This window comes from Stegodyphus dumicola, chromosome 5, assembly GCF_044657685.1.
Source record: "Stegodyphus dumicola isolate Sdum_Otavi_A_Nest chromosome 5, ASM4465768v1".
Lineage (NCBI taxonomy): Eukaryota > Metazoa > Arthropoda > Arachnida > Araneae > Eresidae > Stegodyphus > Stegodyphus dumicola.
Genome location: NC_140772.1, coordinates 182,226,006 through 182,245,133, shown reverse-complemented (window position 1 = coordinate 182,245,133; position 19,128 = coordinate 182,226,006). Strand labels below are relative to the sequence as shown.

At 31.2% G+C, this 19,128-nt stretch overlaps 1 protein-coding gene across 1 annotated transcript in view; it reads right to left on the bottom strand.

The window, feature by feature from the left end:
• The window catches only part of LOC118190667 (hephaestin-like protein), a 51,788-nt gene extending 33,902 nt beyond the window's left edge, over nucleotides 1–17,886 (bottom strand). The window contains exons 1-6 of the mRNA XM_035361427.2: nucleotides 17,482–17,886; nucleotides 11,514–11,764; nucleotides 9,848–10,060; nucleotides 7,061–7,218; nucleotides 5,364–5,530; nucleotides 2,862–2,968 (exon numbers count right to left, since the gene is read on the bottom strand). Coding sequence (XP_035217318.1) covers nucleotides 2,862–2,968; nucleotides 5,364–5,530; nucleotides 7,061–7,218; nucleotides 9,848–10,060; nucleotides 11,514–11,764; nucleotides 17,482–17,678 — 1,093 coding nt within the window. The 5' untranslated portion in view covers nucleotides 17,679–17,886. The remainder of the gene's footprint in view (nucleotides 1–2,861; nucleotides 2,969–5,363; nucleotides 5,531–7,060; nucleotides 7,219–9,847; nucleotides 10,061–11,513; nucleotides 11,765–17,481) is intronic.
• Between the last annotated feature and the right edge of the window lie 1,242 nt (nucleotides 17,887–19,128).

Genomic DNA, 19,128 nt, shown 5'->3' with positions numbered 1-19,128 from the left:
TTCTCACACCACACAATATATATAATGTTATAATATATACATACATGTTTGTATGTATTATACTTAAGTATGATTATACTTAAATATTAAGCATAACACATTATATTTTAAGTACTGTGTCATCCTGTACATACTTCCGCACAACGTATCGTGTACTATGTTCTGCATAATAATGTCTTAAGTACTGTGTACTGTATCAAGTATAGAATTACGTATTGCGTCATCATATTGTACAAAATTTATAGTTGTACTAATATATTATATCTTAAGTAATGCGTTTTGTAGTAAATACTGTGTAGTGTAATGTGTTATTATAATGTACTAATATACAATATATATAAGTACTAATATACAATGTAGTTGTACTAATATACAATATCTTAAGTAATGATTATTATAGTACGTAATGAGTATTGTAGTAAGAAATGCACTAAACATCTATGTACTATGCATTAGGTCCCTCATTATGTACCTAAACCTAATTTAAGTATTTATCCCTGAGATATGTACCACGTCCTAGAGTAATTCTTAAGCTTTCAATCCTTCTTTTATATTGTATGTCTTTATGTGTTTATGTTTTCATTTTATGTGTTATGTGCTGGGTTCAGTGCGTGTTATGTGTTTACTTGGTTGCGGTCGTGTATGTATTTGTTTTCTATTTTCTGTTTTTATGTGTTATTCACTAAGTAATGTACTCTGTATGTCACCTCAACCACATATGTAATCCACCAACTTATGTCAAACAATTGACCCTGTATGGCCTTTAAACCTTTTTTAAATCTTAAATAAACTCCCGTTTGTTTTGGTAAACTAAGGATTTACCAAAACAAAGGAACCAAGTTAAGTAAATTTGAGCAAAAATTATTACTGTTATTTAACTGGATCCCAGCTTTGTTTCCTCAGATTTATTTTTATGTTTTATACTTCCACTGCTAATTGTATTTGCTTCCGTAAACTCTGGCAAGTTGTAGTTCCGTAAACCTTGGCATTGATTCCGTGTTAGATACGTATTAGCTTTTTTTGTACTTTCAAATGCCAAATGAGTATGAAAGTAAAAGAATGAATTAACTTTCATTTACTTTTATAGATTTCTTTTGATAATATGTAGAAGTATTTTAGCAGAGCCGATTTAAAAATTCTGGTTTTCTAAGATAATCAGTAAAATAAATGCGTCAATAATTCAAAGGGAAATATATATTTGTGGCTTTTGTGGACAACTTGGTTGCTGCTGTACGAAAATAGGCGCCCTAGGCACTGTGTCTATAGCCCGTATCTGAAGTGCATGTTTCAGCTAAATTGAAATTAGAACACGCTGCCATGCTTTTAATTTAATCCAAAATTTTGCATTCTTGTTATTTATTCGTATGTTAAATTTCTTTTTAAATTAAATCCTGCTACTTTGATGTGACACTTTCTAAATAAATTTTAGACATTATTTTTATGAAAGATTCTAATTTTGAAACTCATAAAAAACTGATCTCAGTTATTAGGTTTTTCTCATCTATTTCCCTATACTCCTTATTCAGGTAAGTGTTTTCATTGTGGTTAGTCGTTTACACTAAATGATTTAAATTTACAATTCTTAATGACCTCAACAACTTTCCTCATGCCTATCTAAGTACATGAAACAGAGTCTTAAGTACATGAAATCGATAAATATTGTTGTAGAGACATTAGGCATTTTGTGGAAGCAAGAGAGATGTTATGTGCGATAAATATGTAAAACAAAATCTAACTTTAATTTGCAGTTGTCCCCTTAAATGTACTAGTTAGTTTAGTTCCTTTCCCTTTACATCGCAAAAATAATAACTCTTATGATAAAAGTCTCTACACTGTATCGTTTCAAAGTTAATCATTGCCACATGTAACGTTGATGATACAGTGACTTACATAATGCTGCAGCTAATAATAATACTTAAATTCGCGAACTAAAACCTTTAGCAACCACTCAGAAAATGAAGTCAAACCAAAAGTGATTTATTCTTAACCAAATCTTCATATTAGAAACCTTGATCCTTTCCTGTTCTATGTCGCCGTTTACTTTTCTTCCGTCGAAATTAATTGTATAAAAATGTAAGAAACTCCTTGGCACGAAAAGCCCACTTTTTTACGCCAAGCTAGCTGTGAAGCGTTAAAACTGCATCTACTTTAATTAATCAATTTAACATCTATATCGCCATCAAAAAATGATTTCATTACACACACACATATATAAATACTAAAAATTTATCTCTACTTTGCCCATGAATTTAAATATTATATATATATAGTAAAATTTTAACTCTAATTTGTAATAACTCATGTGTTTAAATAAAATCTTTTTATATGGTTCTTATATAACGTTATTGATCACATCTCTTTCATAACGCAAAAGTTAAACTCAAGTGCTTTCGACAATAGTTAATCGAGCCGAAACTTTTATCAACTAAGCGATGCTTTGTACCACTCTTGGGAAATAAAGAAACTTCAACATTTTTTAACCTAACATCAGAAAACATAATCTCACTCTTCTCATGTCCAATTAACACTTAGTGTGTAGCTTCTATTTATCACCGAAAGTACTATGAATAGTGAAAAGTACATTATTATTAATTACTGGTAAATTATTCAATAATGGGAGCTGATTTTGCTTCTATTTTTGAAATAAACAATTTAGTAAAAATACATACTACAAACCTATTTTTGTTAAACTGTCTGTGTAAATCATTTATCTCCATCATCATCATCATCATCATCATATACTTCAAATTCCAAAATCTTCATTACGTATACATGCAGCTTATATGCTTGAAATTCTTTTATCATAATTATTGTATATATAGTACATGCATGCGGATAAAATAAATTACATTAAGACTTACAGTGAGCGTGTGACCCAACTTCGCAGCGAATGGGCCATACTCCAGGCCTCCTCGCAACCATATAGCTGGTAGTAAACTTCGCTGGAAGAAGACTTATTGAATCTGTTCTGGAAACAAGGAACAAAAAAGTACATTTTAAACTTCTATTGAAATAAATGAAGTAATGTCAATTTTAAATGAATAAACTATGTCTTTTTGAGCAAATCTATAATTCCGCTTCACTAAACAAGAGGAAATCGTGTTTGTCATATTTACAGAATTGAATGTTTATTCAGGTTTTTGAAATATTAACGTTTTAATCTTGAAAAAAAAAAGATGGTCTTATATTACCTAGAACCAAAGGAAGATTTTGATTTTCGCATATTCGTTTGAAGTGATTTTAAACCACGCTCGGAATGAAACTGTGAAATTAAATATCTGGCTAATTTAAAAAATTAATTTTATGAATACTGTTTTCACATTCGGGAAACAAAATCTTTTTCGAATGATGTAAGCAAATTGTTTTAAAATGTATGTCCTGATCCAGCATAAGAGAATAGTTTTTAGTGAGTTTCAGAGAGTTTTGATATTATTTTGTTTTTGAATTTTATTCAAATTTTACGATTGCAAACTAATTTATAATTTATAATGTTTTCAAATACATTTCTTTAATAACTATTTAAAAATTCTTCGTCATTATATTGATATACATTAGACATTACCCCAGAGCAGCTATACACACACAGATCGCTGCACATTATAGTCTTAAAATTTTAGTGGCGATGCTAAACATTTAAGAAGTATTGCTCTGCACAGTAAATCTCAGAATATTTGTTAATTCATTATTCGACGTTGCTATTTTAAATAAGACCTTTATTGCATATAATTTCATACTCTCTATCTTGGATTTGTGAAGATTAATTCGTACGCTAATAGGCGTAGCCTAATTGTTTATCTTAATCTCTTTCATGTTAAACTGGAATCTTCATATAAAAATTAGACTGAAATGCTGCCCATTACCGTAGCGTAAAGACAGGATTCGAATCCCGGAGAAGGCATGGATATTTCAAATATATAGTGTTTGTGCGGCAAGGGCGTTTAAAAAATATGGCGGGCCAAAAGTCCTCTTGTGTGACTTCGTGGTAGGGAAGAGGGGGAATACCCTGGTAATGCCGCCCCTGGGTTGCTGCCCTTCAAAACTGTGGTGGAACTGCGCAAAATCGCGTTGTCACCTAAATGCGGTGTCTTCCTGTTTTCGCGATTTCTGTTTTTGCGGTTGTCAAAAACGTTCCTGTTTCCGCGAAATCATTAATTTTCATTACCCCTCTTCCCAAAAGGGTTACATAATGAGGGGCTGACGGGCATTGGTCTCTCCCGAAATGTAGAAAAGTAAAACATTTTTAGATAAAAGAATTTTTAAAAGAAATAATCGAAAAAAATTTACGATCTCAGATATTTGCGTGAATGAAGTTAATTATTTAAAAGGAAAAAGAGATATTCAAACTCTGGGAAGATTTTGGCAATGAACTACAAGATTGTTTCCTAAAGTAAAAAATAATATTCTTCCGAAATTCTGCATAAAGGTGAGTTAGAATAAAATCTTTCAGAATAAATATTCGTTCTAAAACGAAGTTCTAAAATGACGCTCTTTCTTCTAAAACAACTTCTGCTTTGGTCTTAATTGCGCCTTTGCAGCTTTTAATTATCTCCTTTTATGAAAATCCAATAAACTACATTTTTCTTATTTCTATTCTGAATTCGATATTGATAACCTTTATAATGAGCTGAAGTTTTTTTTTCCCTTTAAGTTTCAGCAATGTCTAAAACATCCATATTGATTAACGTAAGATGTGGAAACGACAGTTAATATTGTAGCAGAATTACTAATAGAATGAAACTAAAGATTTCGAGAGAAGTGTAAACCAAGTCATGTCTTCAGTCTAACGAAGACTAGCTTATTCACAAAGAAGCTCTTCTTAATGACTCACCGTGATATCTCCTGAAGAGCTATGGGAGGGGGATTGCACTATCCGATTTAGCGGGAACAGGAAGAATTTTGAAAAACGCGTAAAGAAGAATCGCGGAAACTAATTCCCTATATGCTGGTCAAGGCTGTTGCCAACGACAGACGAAATCTTGTATTCTTTGCCACGATAAATTTCGTGGGGTTGCTGTAATTAGGTCAGACAAGTGAGATTAGTAACAACAACAAAAAACTAAAATTTTTATAATTTTTTAAATGTTTATTTAAATTTTTGATATTTTAATGGTAAACTCTTCTAAGACTGCTGTCAAAAACTTTCAGGAAGTACTTTTTTAATCTAAACTTAATATCATATTTTGTACATAAGAGAGAAAAACTTATTTTCTTCTACATAATAAACAAATTTATCAGTTTTCTCATTAAGAATGGGATTATTTATTGAACAGCCGATGTTTGTATTAAATTGAAGAAATCTTTTGTGTTAGTTACATTTTCTGTTTAATCAAATTAAAGATTTGACGTATAAAAATTGCACTTACTTATGACCTTCCCACTGCACAACATGTCCTTCAAAACTCGCCGTATGAACATCCACTACATCGCCCATACCCACAAGGTGCCAAGTAACTCTTTCGTTTAGACACAACTCGAGACCGGGAAGATTTCCAAAGGCATAACCATTGATCGTGTGCATCAAGTTAGAAGCCTGGAGGGAAAGTTAATAGTTCGCTTTAATCGTTCATCACTTGGAAGTTAGTTTATAACTGACAAAAATGCTTAAATTCAATTACTTTAATAACACAATATAAGCTTTAATAACATATTTTTAATAAAATATTTTGCATAAAATTGCTTTAATGATTCGGAACTTTTTTAATCTAATCTTTTATTAAACACATCTGCATTGTTAATGGTTATATAATTTGTAATTTGAATTTACTGATTTTGATTAATTAGTTTCAGGAATTCGTTATATATTATATATATATATAGAGAGAGAGAGAGAGAGAGTTTTCATTTCGTTTTTACAATAATGTACGTTTTGAATTATTTTGTATTATTTTGATGTTATTTTTTGTAATTTTTCTAAGTTTCTCAAAAACTGAATTCGCATTAGGATATATCCTTGACTCTTTGAGATGGATGTAAATATTTTTATGAAGGATTTTGCGATTACTTTTATATTTATTTTTTTTTGCGCTCAAATAGTCAGTGCATTCAGTGCTTTTTATTTGTTCAATTTTAATGTTTTAAATAATTACCCACTGAGGAGTGTATTTGGAGCATTAAAATATAAATTATTAATATTTAGTTTCAAATGTAAATTTTCAGAAGTTTTTGGAAATTTAAAAAAGTTAAAAACAATTTTTTAAAGTAATGTTTAACTAATTCAAGATGCTTAATACCTAGTTTTAAATGCTTATTATTAACCTACTGTTTTCTTAATCTAAATTTACGCTTAAGATGTTTCTTAAACTTTCCACGATAGTATAATTTTTATATTAAAATTTTATATTTGGTGAAATTAAATTTTCAGACTTAAGCAGCTTAAGAGCTTTATTGTATTATATTTTTTAATACTTTAAAGTCCTTAATAGGTGTACTTAATTAAGTCCTTAATTAAAATAATGATGCCTTAATTAAAGTAATTTTGTATATATAGTATATCTCTCTATATATATAAATCATATTAACGTTTTATATTTGTAAAGAATGGTGTAAAAGGAACTGGCTTTAACAATCATTTCTGTCCTAAATTTTCTAATTTACAGAAAGAAGTGGGAAAAACTTTCTTAAACTAAATTTGCTCAGTTTTTGCAAAAGCGAGCCTTTTTCTTCAATAAACAAATGATAATAACAGCATGAATTATGTTTAATGAACAGAATTATTTTTATGCGAATCTCAAACACACATTCACAAAGATAAATGACGTAATTCTCACAGACTAAATTCCATAAAATCACATTATTTCACATTTTTCTTGTGAATAATTTAAAAAATTTTCCTTAAGATTATACTTTGGGTAAAACAAGTTCTCTTAAGTTCTCAATGCCCCAGATATTTCTAATTCTTTCTTTAATTTAATTTTAAATATTTGGAATGCATCAAAACTTTCGTATGTTGAATTTATATCATTTATGTTGTTATTCTATCAGAAAATTTTATTTTATTGACATAGAGGCACAATAATTTCTTAAAACTATTTTTTTCGTATGAAATGAATGAATGCCTTACTCGAAACTCTGCATCTTTCTTAATTGATTCTCTTTCTTCCACTGGCATAGCAGGAGCGTGGCGATCAATGTTTTCATCGATGTATGTGCTTTTGTTCTCATCAAAGTTCATAAAAACCAAAACAATGCGCCGGTCGATTTGGCCATTTGTCAGTGCTCCTGAAAATCACAGATAACACTTTCAGGAAATTTGTTTTAATAATATACGATATCAAAATTTATTTTCAAAACAAAAAATGCTTAGAATACAACTCCTGCTTAGAACTTAGAACTCCTTTTATTCTGATTCCCGATATGCTGAAGTACACGTATTTTGATCTTTTTCTCCTCCTTTCTACGTCAAGTGAAATTAAGCATTTTAAAACTTGTTCTCGTGTTTTTGATTTGTTTGTTGCTTTGTTAAGTAATATAAAAGAATATCAAAGGCCAGAGTATTATATGAAACTAATCTTTTAATTTAAATGAATGACATGTACACTGTGCGGAAAAAAATGGGACATTTCTATATCTCCCGTTCTACTGGGCCGATTGACGAAATTCAACATGAGTTTTTCGTCTCGAAAGCGCGACTTAAGATATGTATTAGATTTATATATAACATTGTTCTAATATAGGTATTTTGACACAAAATCGAAGTTTTTCTGAAGTAACATGCCAATTTTTTTATATTTCGATTTTACGACTCAAACTATGACAAACTGCCAAGTTTTGTTAAAATCGCACGAGTAGTTTTTAAAAAATTAGCTCTCAAAATTTTAGTCTGTACGTACGTACGTATCTATGTATGTATCTCGCATAATTGAAAAACGAGTAGCTTCAGAACGTTGAAATTTTGTATGTAGGACTTCTATAATATGTAGTTGTGTACCTCCCTTTTTAGTTACAATCGATTGCGCCAAAAATATATAAATGTATATATTTATATATATATCAGGGGTGGCCAAAGTGCGGCTCGCGAGCCTGATACGGCTCTCACAGGCAATTTGTGCTGCTCATGCATGTAAAATATATGTATGAAATATGGTAAACTAAAACTGTACAGTGTCCAAAAGGAAGTCATTAATTAGTTTAGACTCATTTTAGTTATCGGGGATTTCTTTCTATTTAAAACCTCCTCCACTACTTCTATATTGATGTAAATATGAACTTGTGGCTTTTAGAAAATCTAGATGCGGCTCTCGAACATTCTTGAATTCAAACGTGCTGCTCTTACTGACATGAAGGTTGGACAACCCTGATATACACACACACATATATATATATATATATAACCGAGAAACAGAGTGGATATGTATATATATATATATATACACCACTCTGCTTCTCGTTTCAGTGCGCTCATTTTTTTAAAATTCTTATATGGTCGTAAATTGCCCATTCTTTGCTTTAAAAATGAATGAATTATGTTTTTCTTATCATCCGGTTAAGGTTTTTATGCCTTCAGTTAATCTGCATGCAATAATTGTAGAATTATCAACAATTTAAAATTTGTTTAATTGCGGCTAATCCTTATTTGTCATAGCAGCCATATTTGTTTACATTTAAAATTTAGTAGGATAATGAATGTAGTTTCTGCACTTTCAGCGTCTTTTTGCCGATTGGGACCAAAATCAAAATATCATTTTTGTGCACCAAAAAAATCTGCCTTGTTGCCGTTGGCCGAATTGTTTGCTTTTGCGTAGAAACTCCAATTTTAATAATAAAAAAATTTTTTTTTTCGATTGCTTTTAACTGTATTTGGTATTTTATTTTTTTTCTATATTTTTCAATTTTTAATGAAAGTATTTTGAGGTTTTATCTATTTTTGCCTTGCCGCGAAGTAAGAACTGAATTAATTGAATGAGAGATATATCTGCAATGAAATTCGAAGGAATAAGTGTATCAGCAAATATTGTAGCCAGAATGTTAAAGAGTAACACAGAATGAATAAGTAGCGCATGCGTATTAGGTAAATGGCGCTGAATCATCTGTGAAAAAATATTTCTTTTTCTGTTTAATTTCTTTTACACATTGTTTTAGATTCATTGTAGTATGTGAATAGAACATGTGGCAACGATTGAATAATTCTTCAGATGCTATAATGTTTGTGCTTTCTAAGTTAAAATGCATGAGATGTAACGCTGTTAAGTGAACCTAGCGCCAGAGTTCGCTATGGTAAATAAATATAGTGAATTTTAAAGAGTGCATTTATTCTATTGTGATTTATGCGCTATTGATGAAGTAAATTTAATTCAATTCAATAAGTTTAAATTAAATGCAGGAAAAATGCTTATAGTTTAATATTCTGTACAAGGAAGCCTTGTGGTGTACACATCAGATTTTTTTATAAAAGTTGGCGATGAACCAAGTTTGAGAAGACTGTTTTAAACGCTAACTTTAGGGAAAAAGATTCTGTGCTACGAAATTACACTGTAACTTTGCCCGGATTCTTAATTTATTATGTTCAGATGATATTTCACTTACCATAGACTATCAAAATCATTAGAAACTATTTATGAATATTGAATGGGAAATATTTACTTTGTGAGAATTTTATCTAAGCAGCAACTAATAAAGCCAAACAATTCTATGATCATATCTATTAATCAATACACTTTCATTGCTCATGCCTTTAAATATTGTATAAATGATGATAATAGCAAGTGTGCTATTTTAGCGACAAGAATAAAACATAAGTGATATTTTAAGCTTCGCTATTTAAATTTTTTTTCATTTCTGCAACATTTATCCGTAATTTTCAAAAGTACAAGTTCTTTTAATAGAAAACGAATTAAAAGCGAATACAGACCTTTTTTGCAGACAAGTAATGGCCCAAGCAGTCCAGCATGCAGCTCTGTTTCGCCGTGTCTGTGAGAATGGTACATCCATGTCAAGCAGTCAGGATCGGAGTCTGTAGGAGCATCGTGTTCATTCATTAACCAACGGTAAACATGTCGAGAACCAGGTTGTACACGGTCATCAATTTTCTCTGCATCTGTGGTATTATCATCGTACAATGCTCCTGAAATAAAAATTGAACGGAAATAAATTGCGATATACAGTAGAATCCATTTTAACCGACAACAATGGAAACTCGCCGACTTCGGATAAGATATTTTCCCGGATAACTGAATATATATTTCTAGAAATTACCTATTCATGTTTTGTGATGTTTTCTGTAGAAACTCGCAGCAGACAAATCCGTCAATTGTTTTTTGATCTATTCACCCCAATTTAATATATAATATCGAAAATCGTATTGGTTATTAAAAATTGAAACACATACATATGATTTTATATTTCCAAAAAGTAAAACTGAACAACATTTTAAAATGAATGTACTTATTATCACATGGAAGTTACGACTATCAGGAAAGTTAAGTGCATTCATAGTATCACAATAGTTTTACAAATTAGTTGTGAATACAATAAAGCTTTATAACATCATGTACTGATATATGAGCATTTCAAGCCGACAACTTCTTTTACAAGTTTCTTAATCTTGTTATAACTGTAGAATAACAGATTCAAGCCTCAGTTATCAATAGGTAGAGAACATAGTCAGCGACAGCATGGCTATGGCAAATTCGAAATAACAAGCAATGCTCCGAAACGAAAACAATCTTCTCTAAACTAAAATTAAGAGACAGAGCTATTTAAAAACCTTTAATTTCATGAGCACGTAACTACAGTTTATGTGAATTTCTGAACTGGACGATTTAATATCATGGAAGCTGAGAACAAGAGGAAAGCGCAATAATTAAAAATCAACTGTTAATATATTAGGCATATTACTTATCATTTGCCACCTCTTGAGGTATCCAAAAGCTTTATTATAATAAAGGTTTTAAGTTAACTTAGTTAAGGTTTTAAATTTTAAGTTTATGAATTTACATTAAGGTGACATAAACCTTCTGAATGTATTTCAAGAAGGCTACGGTTAGTATGATGATTTGTAGATTAGACGCATTAACTGCATATTCGGCATGCAATAGTTAAGTCTTGCGATGGGGGTTATCAGGAAATAATTCAAGCTATTTTGCGGAGGACCTCCATTTATTTTGCACATTATTTTTTGCATTTGTATTTTGAATGCATTGTCATCATTGAAACCACATTGTTATTCAATTTAACATAAGAAAACAATACGGAATTTTAAAAAAAAAAACGCTTGCAATATGATGATAATTCCAAACGTAAATTTACGATATGTGTGATGATGCTTCATAACGTTAATTTTCATATTTTACGTAAACATTGTCTTAACGCGTATCGAATGAATACTTAATAATACTTAAACAATCTTTCTTTTTCCGCGGCTGAATTTTTTAAATTTCATTATATGTAATCATATACAAAAATCTGAGATGTATAATTAAAAAACCTATTTCATAAAAACTGCTTCTAAAAACATAAAGAAAGTTATTCCATAAAATATTATTACCTTCATGAATATATATAAAGAATGTTATTACCTTCGTGAATTTTCTGATATCTAACACCATGTGGATGTATCGATACTGGATGAGAAGCCATATTGTAAAAAACGATATTCAGTATATCTCCGACCTCTCCTTGAAGGATGGGACCCAGAATACCCATCCATGGCTCTCTGGGTTTCTGTACTGTGAAAGTATCATCAGTGTACTCTCGTAGTACTGCTTTTCGATACACTTTGCCAAGTTTTAAAGGATCTGAACTTTGTGATAAATACAGATCCTTATACCTGAAAATGAATAATTAAATATTTTTTGTACAATTATTTATATCTCTAAAATAATTGAACTATTTTAAAAATGTATATATAATTATAATAATGATAATAACTATTAGAATTTAAAATAAATTGATAGATTTCAGTATACAGCTGAAGTGATTCACAACTATGAGACGTGCATTATATTTTACAGATCTTATAATATATTAGAATTAATAAGCGTAATTAATGTAAATTATTATCGCTAGAAAAATGTGTATAAATAAAATTAAGAGGTTTCATTTTTTTAAATAGTCCCTAACACGTTCTGTACAGTCAGAGTTCTAATAAGCTTGTCTATGTATAATTTCTTTCATTCCACTGCTTTAGATGAAACTATCGAGAAGCGCCTTCCTAAGAAGTTTGCTTATAAACATATTAAATCAGTGCAGGCCTTCCTAGTATTATGAATGGGCCGCCCAGACGGTATAGTGGTTACGGGAATCTACTGCGGTACCGAAGGGTCCTCTCCGGAATGGAATCCCGGAGAAGTCCCATGGTTGTAACTGACTGTCCTTTCATAGGAGGAAACGGTGGTCGCCTATTAGGTGCGTCTGCAATAAAATGGCCACCTCATCTGGCCTTAGGAGTAGCCGATGCTGAACAAGCAAATACCCGCCATTCGATAAAAAGTATTATGGTATACCTATGTATGAGCATAGGTATACCATATATATTGAGTGCGAAAAAAGGAGGCAGGGACAATATTTACACTTTCTTGTTCGACGGATCGGAGAAATTCAATTTGGATTTTTTACGTCTCAAAAGCACTAATTAGGGTATACATTAGATTTCTATTTAGCTTTAATCTAACGTATTTATTGCAGGCCCCCTTGGGCCTGTGTAGATTTAATAGACCTTTCTTTTCTCCGCTCATATTGCGACGCATATCTTCCGGTATATAACCTTCTATACCCAATCAACAGGGCGAGGGAACTTGCGAGAATTAGACAGAAATTAAATACCATACAGAGAGGCTAGATGCTTGCGGCTACGCGCGCTTTCTGGACCGTTTCAACGGAGGTGGCTTGTGTGCTTGCCGGTGTGCCCCCTCTCATATAAATATGGCTTTTTCTATAACAAGTTTTTAATGAAAACAAGTAATACATCATGGTAAATAGAATTAAATCATCATGGTAATATAGAATTAAAAATTGATGCTTTTGAAGAATGTCTTGCATTGATTCCGAATGCAGATAAATTTAGACTACATTATAATCGATTATTATGTACTGTAAATGAATATGATATTTATACTGATGGTTCTGGCTTAGAAGGAAATGTTGGTTGCGCATTTATAGTGTATTATTACGGAACTGAGATTGACCACAAAAAATTCTTATTAAATTTCACGAATACTGTGTACCAGGCTGAGGCTTTGACCTGGATCGAAAATAAGTTATCTAGTGGTCAATGTGTCCATATATTTTCTGATGTATTATCGGCCTTACAATCACCTTCTAGACTTAAGTTTGATAATAAACTTATCGTGAATATTAAAATGAAAATAGAAATCTGCGCACAAAATATAATATTATGATACACTGCGGGGGAAAAAAGGGGGGACAGTTCTATATCTCCCATTCTACTGGGCCGATTGACAAAATTCAAATTGCTTTTTTCATGTCTCGAAAGCGCGACTTAAAATATATATTAGGTTTATATATAACATTGTTCTAACATAGGTATTTTGACACAAAATCGGACTTTTTCTGAAATAACATACCAATTTCTTTCCATATTTCGATTCTACAGCTCAAATTAAGCCTAGATATTAAATTTTATAAAATTTCGGGAGAAATTTACGGAGAAATTCAAAAATTTATCTTGGCGAAATTTTTTCAGTTTGCCCCAAGAATAATTCACTTGGCGAACTTCTTTATAAGTGGCAGCCAATTTTCCTTCCATTTTGCCGGAGCGGAAAAATTTACTATTTTACATTGTGCATGAGGAAAAAAATCACTTCGTTTCTACTTCCAAGTAATGTTAGCAAAGTGTCTAAACCACATTTGACGTTTTATCGCTTTTCAACAAATATGCCAAATTTCAAAACGAGCCAAAATATAAATTCACGTATATCTTCGGGAATTTTGAGTAAAAAAGTGTAATTTTTTGCAGGCACGTTTAGAAATACGTCTACTTTAAGATGATGGTAAAAATTTTATAGATTATAATTCAAAAAATTTTTTGAAAAATTTATAAAAATTATTTAAAAATACAAATTTTAAAAATAAATCATAAAAAATGGATGAATTTTATTTGGAATGAACCTAAAATTCGAAATGTGAAAGGAAGAATCAAATACGTTTAATAAAAAAAAGAGAGATTAGTAAATATATACCAAACTCAATTAACACTGAGAAGCTAAAATTTTGAGAGCTAATTTTTTAAAAACTACTCGTGCGATTTTTGCAAAACTTCGTAGTTTGGCGCAATTTGAGTGGTAGAATTGAAATATGAAAAAAAAAAAAAAAAAAAAAAAAAAAAAAAAAAAAAAATGGTATCTCATTTCAGAAAAAGTCCGATTTTGTGTCAAAATACCTATGTTAGAACAATGCTATATATAAATCTAATGCTATATATAATCTAAGTCGCGCTTTCGAGACATGGAAAACGCAAGTTGATTTTCGTCAATCGGCCCAGCAGAACGGGAGATATAGAACTGTCCCTTTTTTTTGTGTAGTGTACATTGAATTAAGGCACATGTAGGTTTCCATGGTAATGAGAGGGCTGATGCACTGGCAAAAGAGTCACACTTGGCGTAATGAAATTAAACTGCAGGACTCTGGAAGAAACACTATTGGAATTTTATACATTAGTATAAATGAAAAATGGAAAAACAGGGCTCTGAGAAAAAGAAAAATTATATGTGTACTATACAGATTTATAAAAGGAAGAAATTGCTATACTGATATATATTTGAATCAGGTTTTGACGGGACACGGGCGTTTTCCCATGTATTTGAATAGATTTGCCTTGCAGGAAAACAATCTATGCCGGTTATGTAGAGTAAGAGGTGATAATGTTCCTTCGTTGAAACTGTGGCCTGACTGCTAGTATTAGAGATAAAATGAAAATCGAATTTCCAAAAGATGTTAAGGAATATAGAAAAATTCTGCTTTATTCCAGGAAAATAATGAATATTATCAACGCACAGAGATACTTGACTGGAGTAGATGTGTGAATGATGTATATCTGTTTTCTTTTCCTTATGTGTCGTTTTAAAATAATTTTTTAGAACATACCTTGGTTTACACATCACTATGAGTGTGAGAAGCACCCTACATTTTATTTACAACTCACTACATTTCAAGCCACTAGATGGAAGGTACAGCGAAACAATGAGATACGCTAGCAGGGCAAAAGTGGCAAAAGAGGCTATGTATTTCAGCAGAAAGTTTTTTTAAAAAATTTGAATCCTTGGTTTAAACTTTGGAATGCTACTGGACAAGAGTTTTACGGCATTGCAGACGACATAATGCGGGTTAGTTTTTCCCAGTGATGCAGTTGAGGTTGTAGGAAGGGGACGTAGCTAAACTAAAGTTAGTAATTTTGAGTTTCATTTTTTAGCTTACATGCATATGATAAAAATATCATCGCATATGATAAAAATCATCAGATATATGAAAATTTGTTTATAGCCATGCTTCGGTTAAAGACATACTTTCAACAATTGATTTATATCTAATGATGTGTAACTGGTACCTATTGCGCGTTACTGAATTTCTGCATACTGTTTTGTAGTAAATATAAAAAGATGATAGGTAATTTGTAACTGAATATTTTCTTTAATGTTACTTCACTGCAGAATTATATCTGATAACTATCCTAATTTTCGTCAAGGAAGTTGCGCACTCATTTATATTCCATTTGGTGTATCTCCTTTAGTAAAGACTACTGCCAGGTTCACCCTACAACTTGGAAATTTGCATTTTGAAATAAAAGCGGCGCGTACTGTCATCTATTCTGCATATTTATGTCACATTTAACAAAAAGATTTATATTTTATGTTAATCAAGTCAGAATTTGAAAAGCAGATTACAGCTGTTGGAAGAGAAAGCGCCACAGCTGTTCAAAGTGAAAGCAGATTACAGCTGTTGGAAGAGAAAACGCCACAGCTGTTGAAAGAGAAAGCAGATTACAGTTGTTAGAAGAGAAAGCGCCACAGCTGTTAGAAGAGAAAGCAGATTGCCGCTGTTGGAAGAGAAAGCGCTTTTAAGATTATTTTCATTTCGAACATGTTCGAAATGAAAATAATCTTAAGAGCGGACTGTATGAAAGCTGATATGAAAACAAACAGGTATGAATAAATACTTTTGCATATTTATAACAGTTTAGTGACCAGAAATTAAGAATATTTAGTTCTGATTCAGTAGGTCATATATTCAACATATATGGCTGTATATTCGGGAGTATAGTGAGGTATCACTTCTACGTTTCTGATAAGTTTCTTCTATGTGATATTAAACAGAACCCACGTCTTCAGTTAGAAGATAACTGACAGAGGCATTCTCTAGATGCCCGTGATACTTTCTGGGCATCAAGATACTTGCTAAGGTTGTCCGCAAAAACATAGAGGGAAAAAATATCGCTCACGGAAGCATTGTGGGAAGATGAAGTGCGAGAAATATAGCATTATATAAAATAGCGTGACTGAAAAGGACTAGATAAAACATCGCGGTTCCAAAACATAACAGGGCAGAATGCCATGATAAAAAGTATAGCGGCGAGGAAACTTCGAGCATTCCAAAGCGAAGCAATACAAAAGAATAAAAAAGTACCTATATCATCTAAGAAGCATAAAATAATGCGTTATCTTCTGTATCGTGACGAAAATAAACACAAAAATATGTATTATATTCATATGAGACCCACAGAAGACTATGAAACATATTTTTGCCAGTGCATCATTATTTGGTCTGTTTTAATCGAAATGGAATTGTTAAAACACAGTTTTTAAAGCTTTTTTGGTCCCTCTACATTTTAGACATATTTGGAATTATGAGCATTATTCATAATTATTTAAAAGAAAATATTACATATTTTTTCCATTGTACATTTAGAGTGTACACGAAAAGTAATTTTGACACAAAACATTCGTAAACTTAAACGATTCTAAGATAACTTTTTTAGTAATCAGGCAAAGCTGCATTATTCTGTTAATTACGGCGAAATTATTGTTGTCTTCGTAAGAACATAAGAAGGATTTTTTAAAAATATTTTAGGGTGTTTTAAACGTAGCTTCAATATCTCAATATATTTTGATTAGTTTTTAAGTACTTAATGAGCAGTATCATTTTAGTTTTAGGTCAAAACTGCGACAGCTATAAATAATAACGTAATTTGAAACAAAATTAGCGAACATCTTTCTTAGCGGCTGAATTTATGCGTGTATTGACTTATAAATTATTTTATGGCTGTATTAATGTTAAAAGTTTTCAGGCATGGGAAAGAAGCTGCCATTTTAGTAGTTTTTTTTGCAGAAATCAAACTTTTAAAATACGTGAAGAATTGGTAGTAGCAAGTATTTTGTTAAAAGATACTTTAAACATGAGGTCATTGTAAGAAAGAAAATAATTCGAAGAAAGTCTTTCGTTTTGAAATTTGCAAGAAAATAAGTTGATTTTATATTTAAAGAAAAAATTATTTCTTGAATTTCGTTTAATAAACAGAAAGACGAAACTTACTCATCTGCTCCAGGTCCAAGTAAATTTCCTTCTGGAGCATAATCCCAATCAACTTCAACAGCTCCTATGTAAATAATCCTCGTTGGACGATCTTCTTCAGGTATCCTTTGAGTTTCCACAAGACATGCAAAGAAACATACCATAAAAACATACTTGGACAAATGATAAAGTCTCAGTTGTATGCCATGCATTGTCATGCACGGGCAAAGTTTTGGCGAAGTCCGAGAGCAAAATATATGCAATGTCTTTAAACGCCTCAAGAGTTAAACATATGAACTCAATCACACAACCACCACTAATGTCAAAAAGGAAAAGAGCAAGCAACTTCTCAGCAGCAAATGAGCTCTGGAAATGTTTTAAAGAACTTTCAGGAACGGTGTCAAAATGTACAAAGAGAATCTGACAGGGTTGGTTTCTAGTTTATTGAAGAGAGCTTAGATATTGGGTAAGGGAAAGTGTGCTACGAATATATGATCTGACCTCCAAGAGTTTTGTAAGGTGAGGATTTTGCAAAGAGGATTAAACACCAACAAGTCCCAGATTAATCGCCGAATTTTCCACTGGTACAGAAATGAAAAGAAAGAGGTTACTAATGAATGACATTAAATTATGTTACGCGATCATTTAAATCCTTAATTTATTGAGGATTGATTAAATCTTTTTGATAGTTGCGTGTGTAAAAAATTGTTACGAAAGACAAGTGCGTCATGTTGAATTCACTCCTCTCCCAGATGTGAATGCTAATTTATATGGAATCTAGAGTAGAAAACATTCCTTCACTGGGGAATTTTCTGTTAAATAAACTACATGCATATATCTTTTATTCTTTTCGGCCAAAAACGTCATTTACTTTTCCCGCTAAATATCCATTAAAGCATAATTTTAGGTTTAACACGCAAATTTAAATTATATGCCACACTATTTTTAGTTGAATATTTTTAAAGAGAAAGGCTGGTGATGTTATTGCTCTTCATAATAATTCCAATTATTTTAATTCGTATTATTACAGCCGTTGTAGTGCGGAGGTCACCTAGTTTGCCGACTACTCACATTCATTCTCAAGCTCCACATATGATATTGTTTATGTTTTTCGCATGCTAATTTGCCCCATGTTCCCTCACATTTTAAATGATGTGTGCATCATAGTATTTTCACAGTATCTATTGCAGCATAAGAGCTACGTAAAAATACACGAGTTTTTATGGTGTATTCTATAGAACAGAAAAAAAAAGGATATAAAATTGGGACAGTTTTAATATACTCGTAAACTCATGAGAAGTAGCATAAACCTAACCCAGTGTATTACGGTGCAGTAATAAACCACAGTCTTTTCTTTCAGCCGCTTCTAAATATTTAATAATTAACGCAATAAATAACAAGAAATATAAAACAAAAGCAATAAATATGTTTATTAAACTTTATTACTAGCTTATAAATTTTTAGTGTCGTCTACCGATTATATTTACAATGCACATTTTACAATTATTTACATATTTACAATTATTTACAATGCAGCTTTTTTATTCCATGTGTTTGGAATAAAATTATACAGTGGGTTTTGCAGTGCAGCAGCCATGAAGACGTCTGCTTTTTTGCACTTGAAAACAAACTTACAATGTATGGAAATTGAGTTTTAAAAATGTGTGT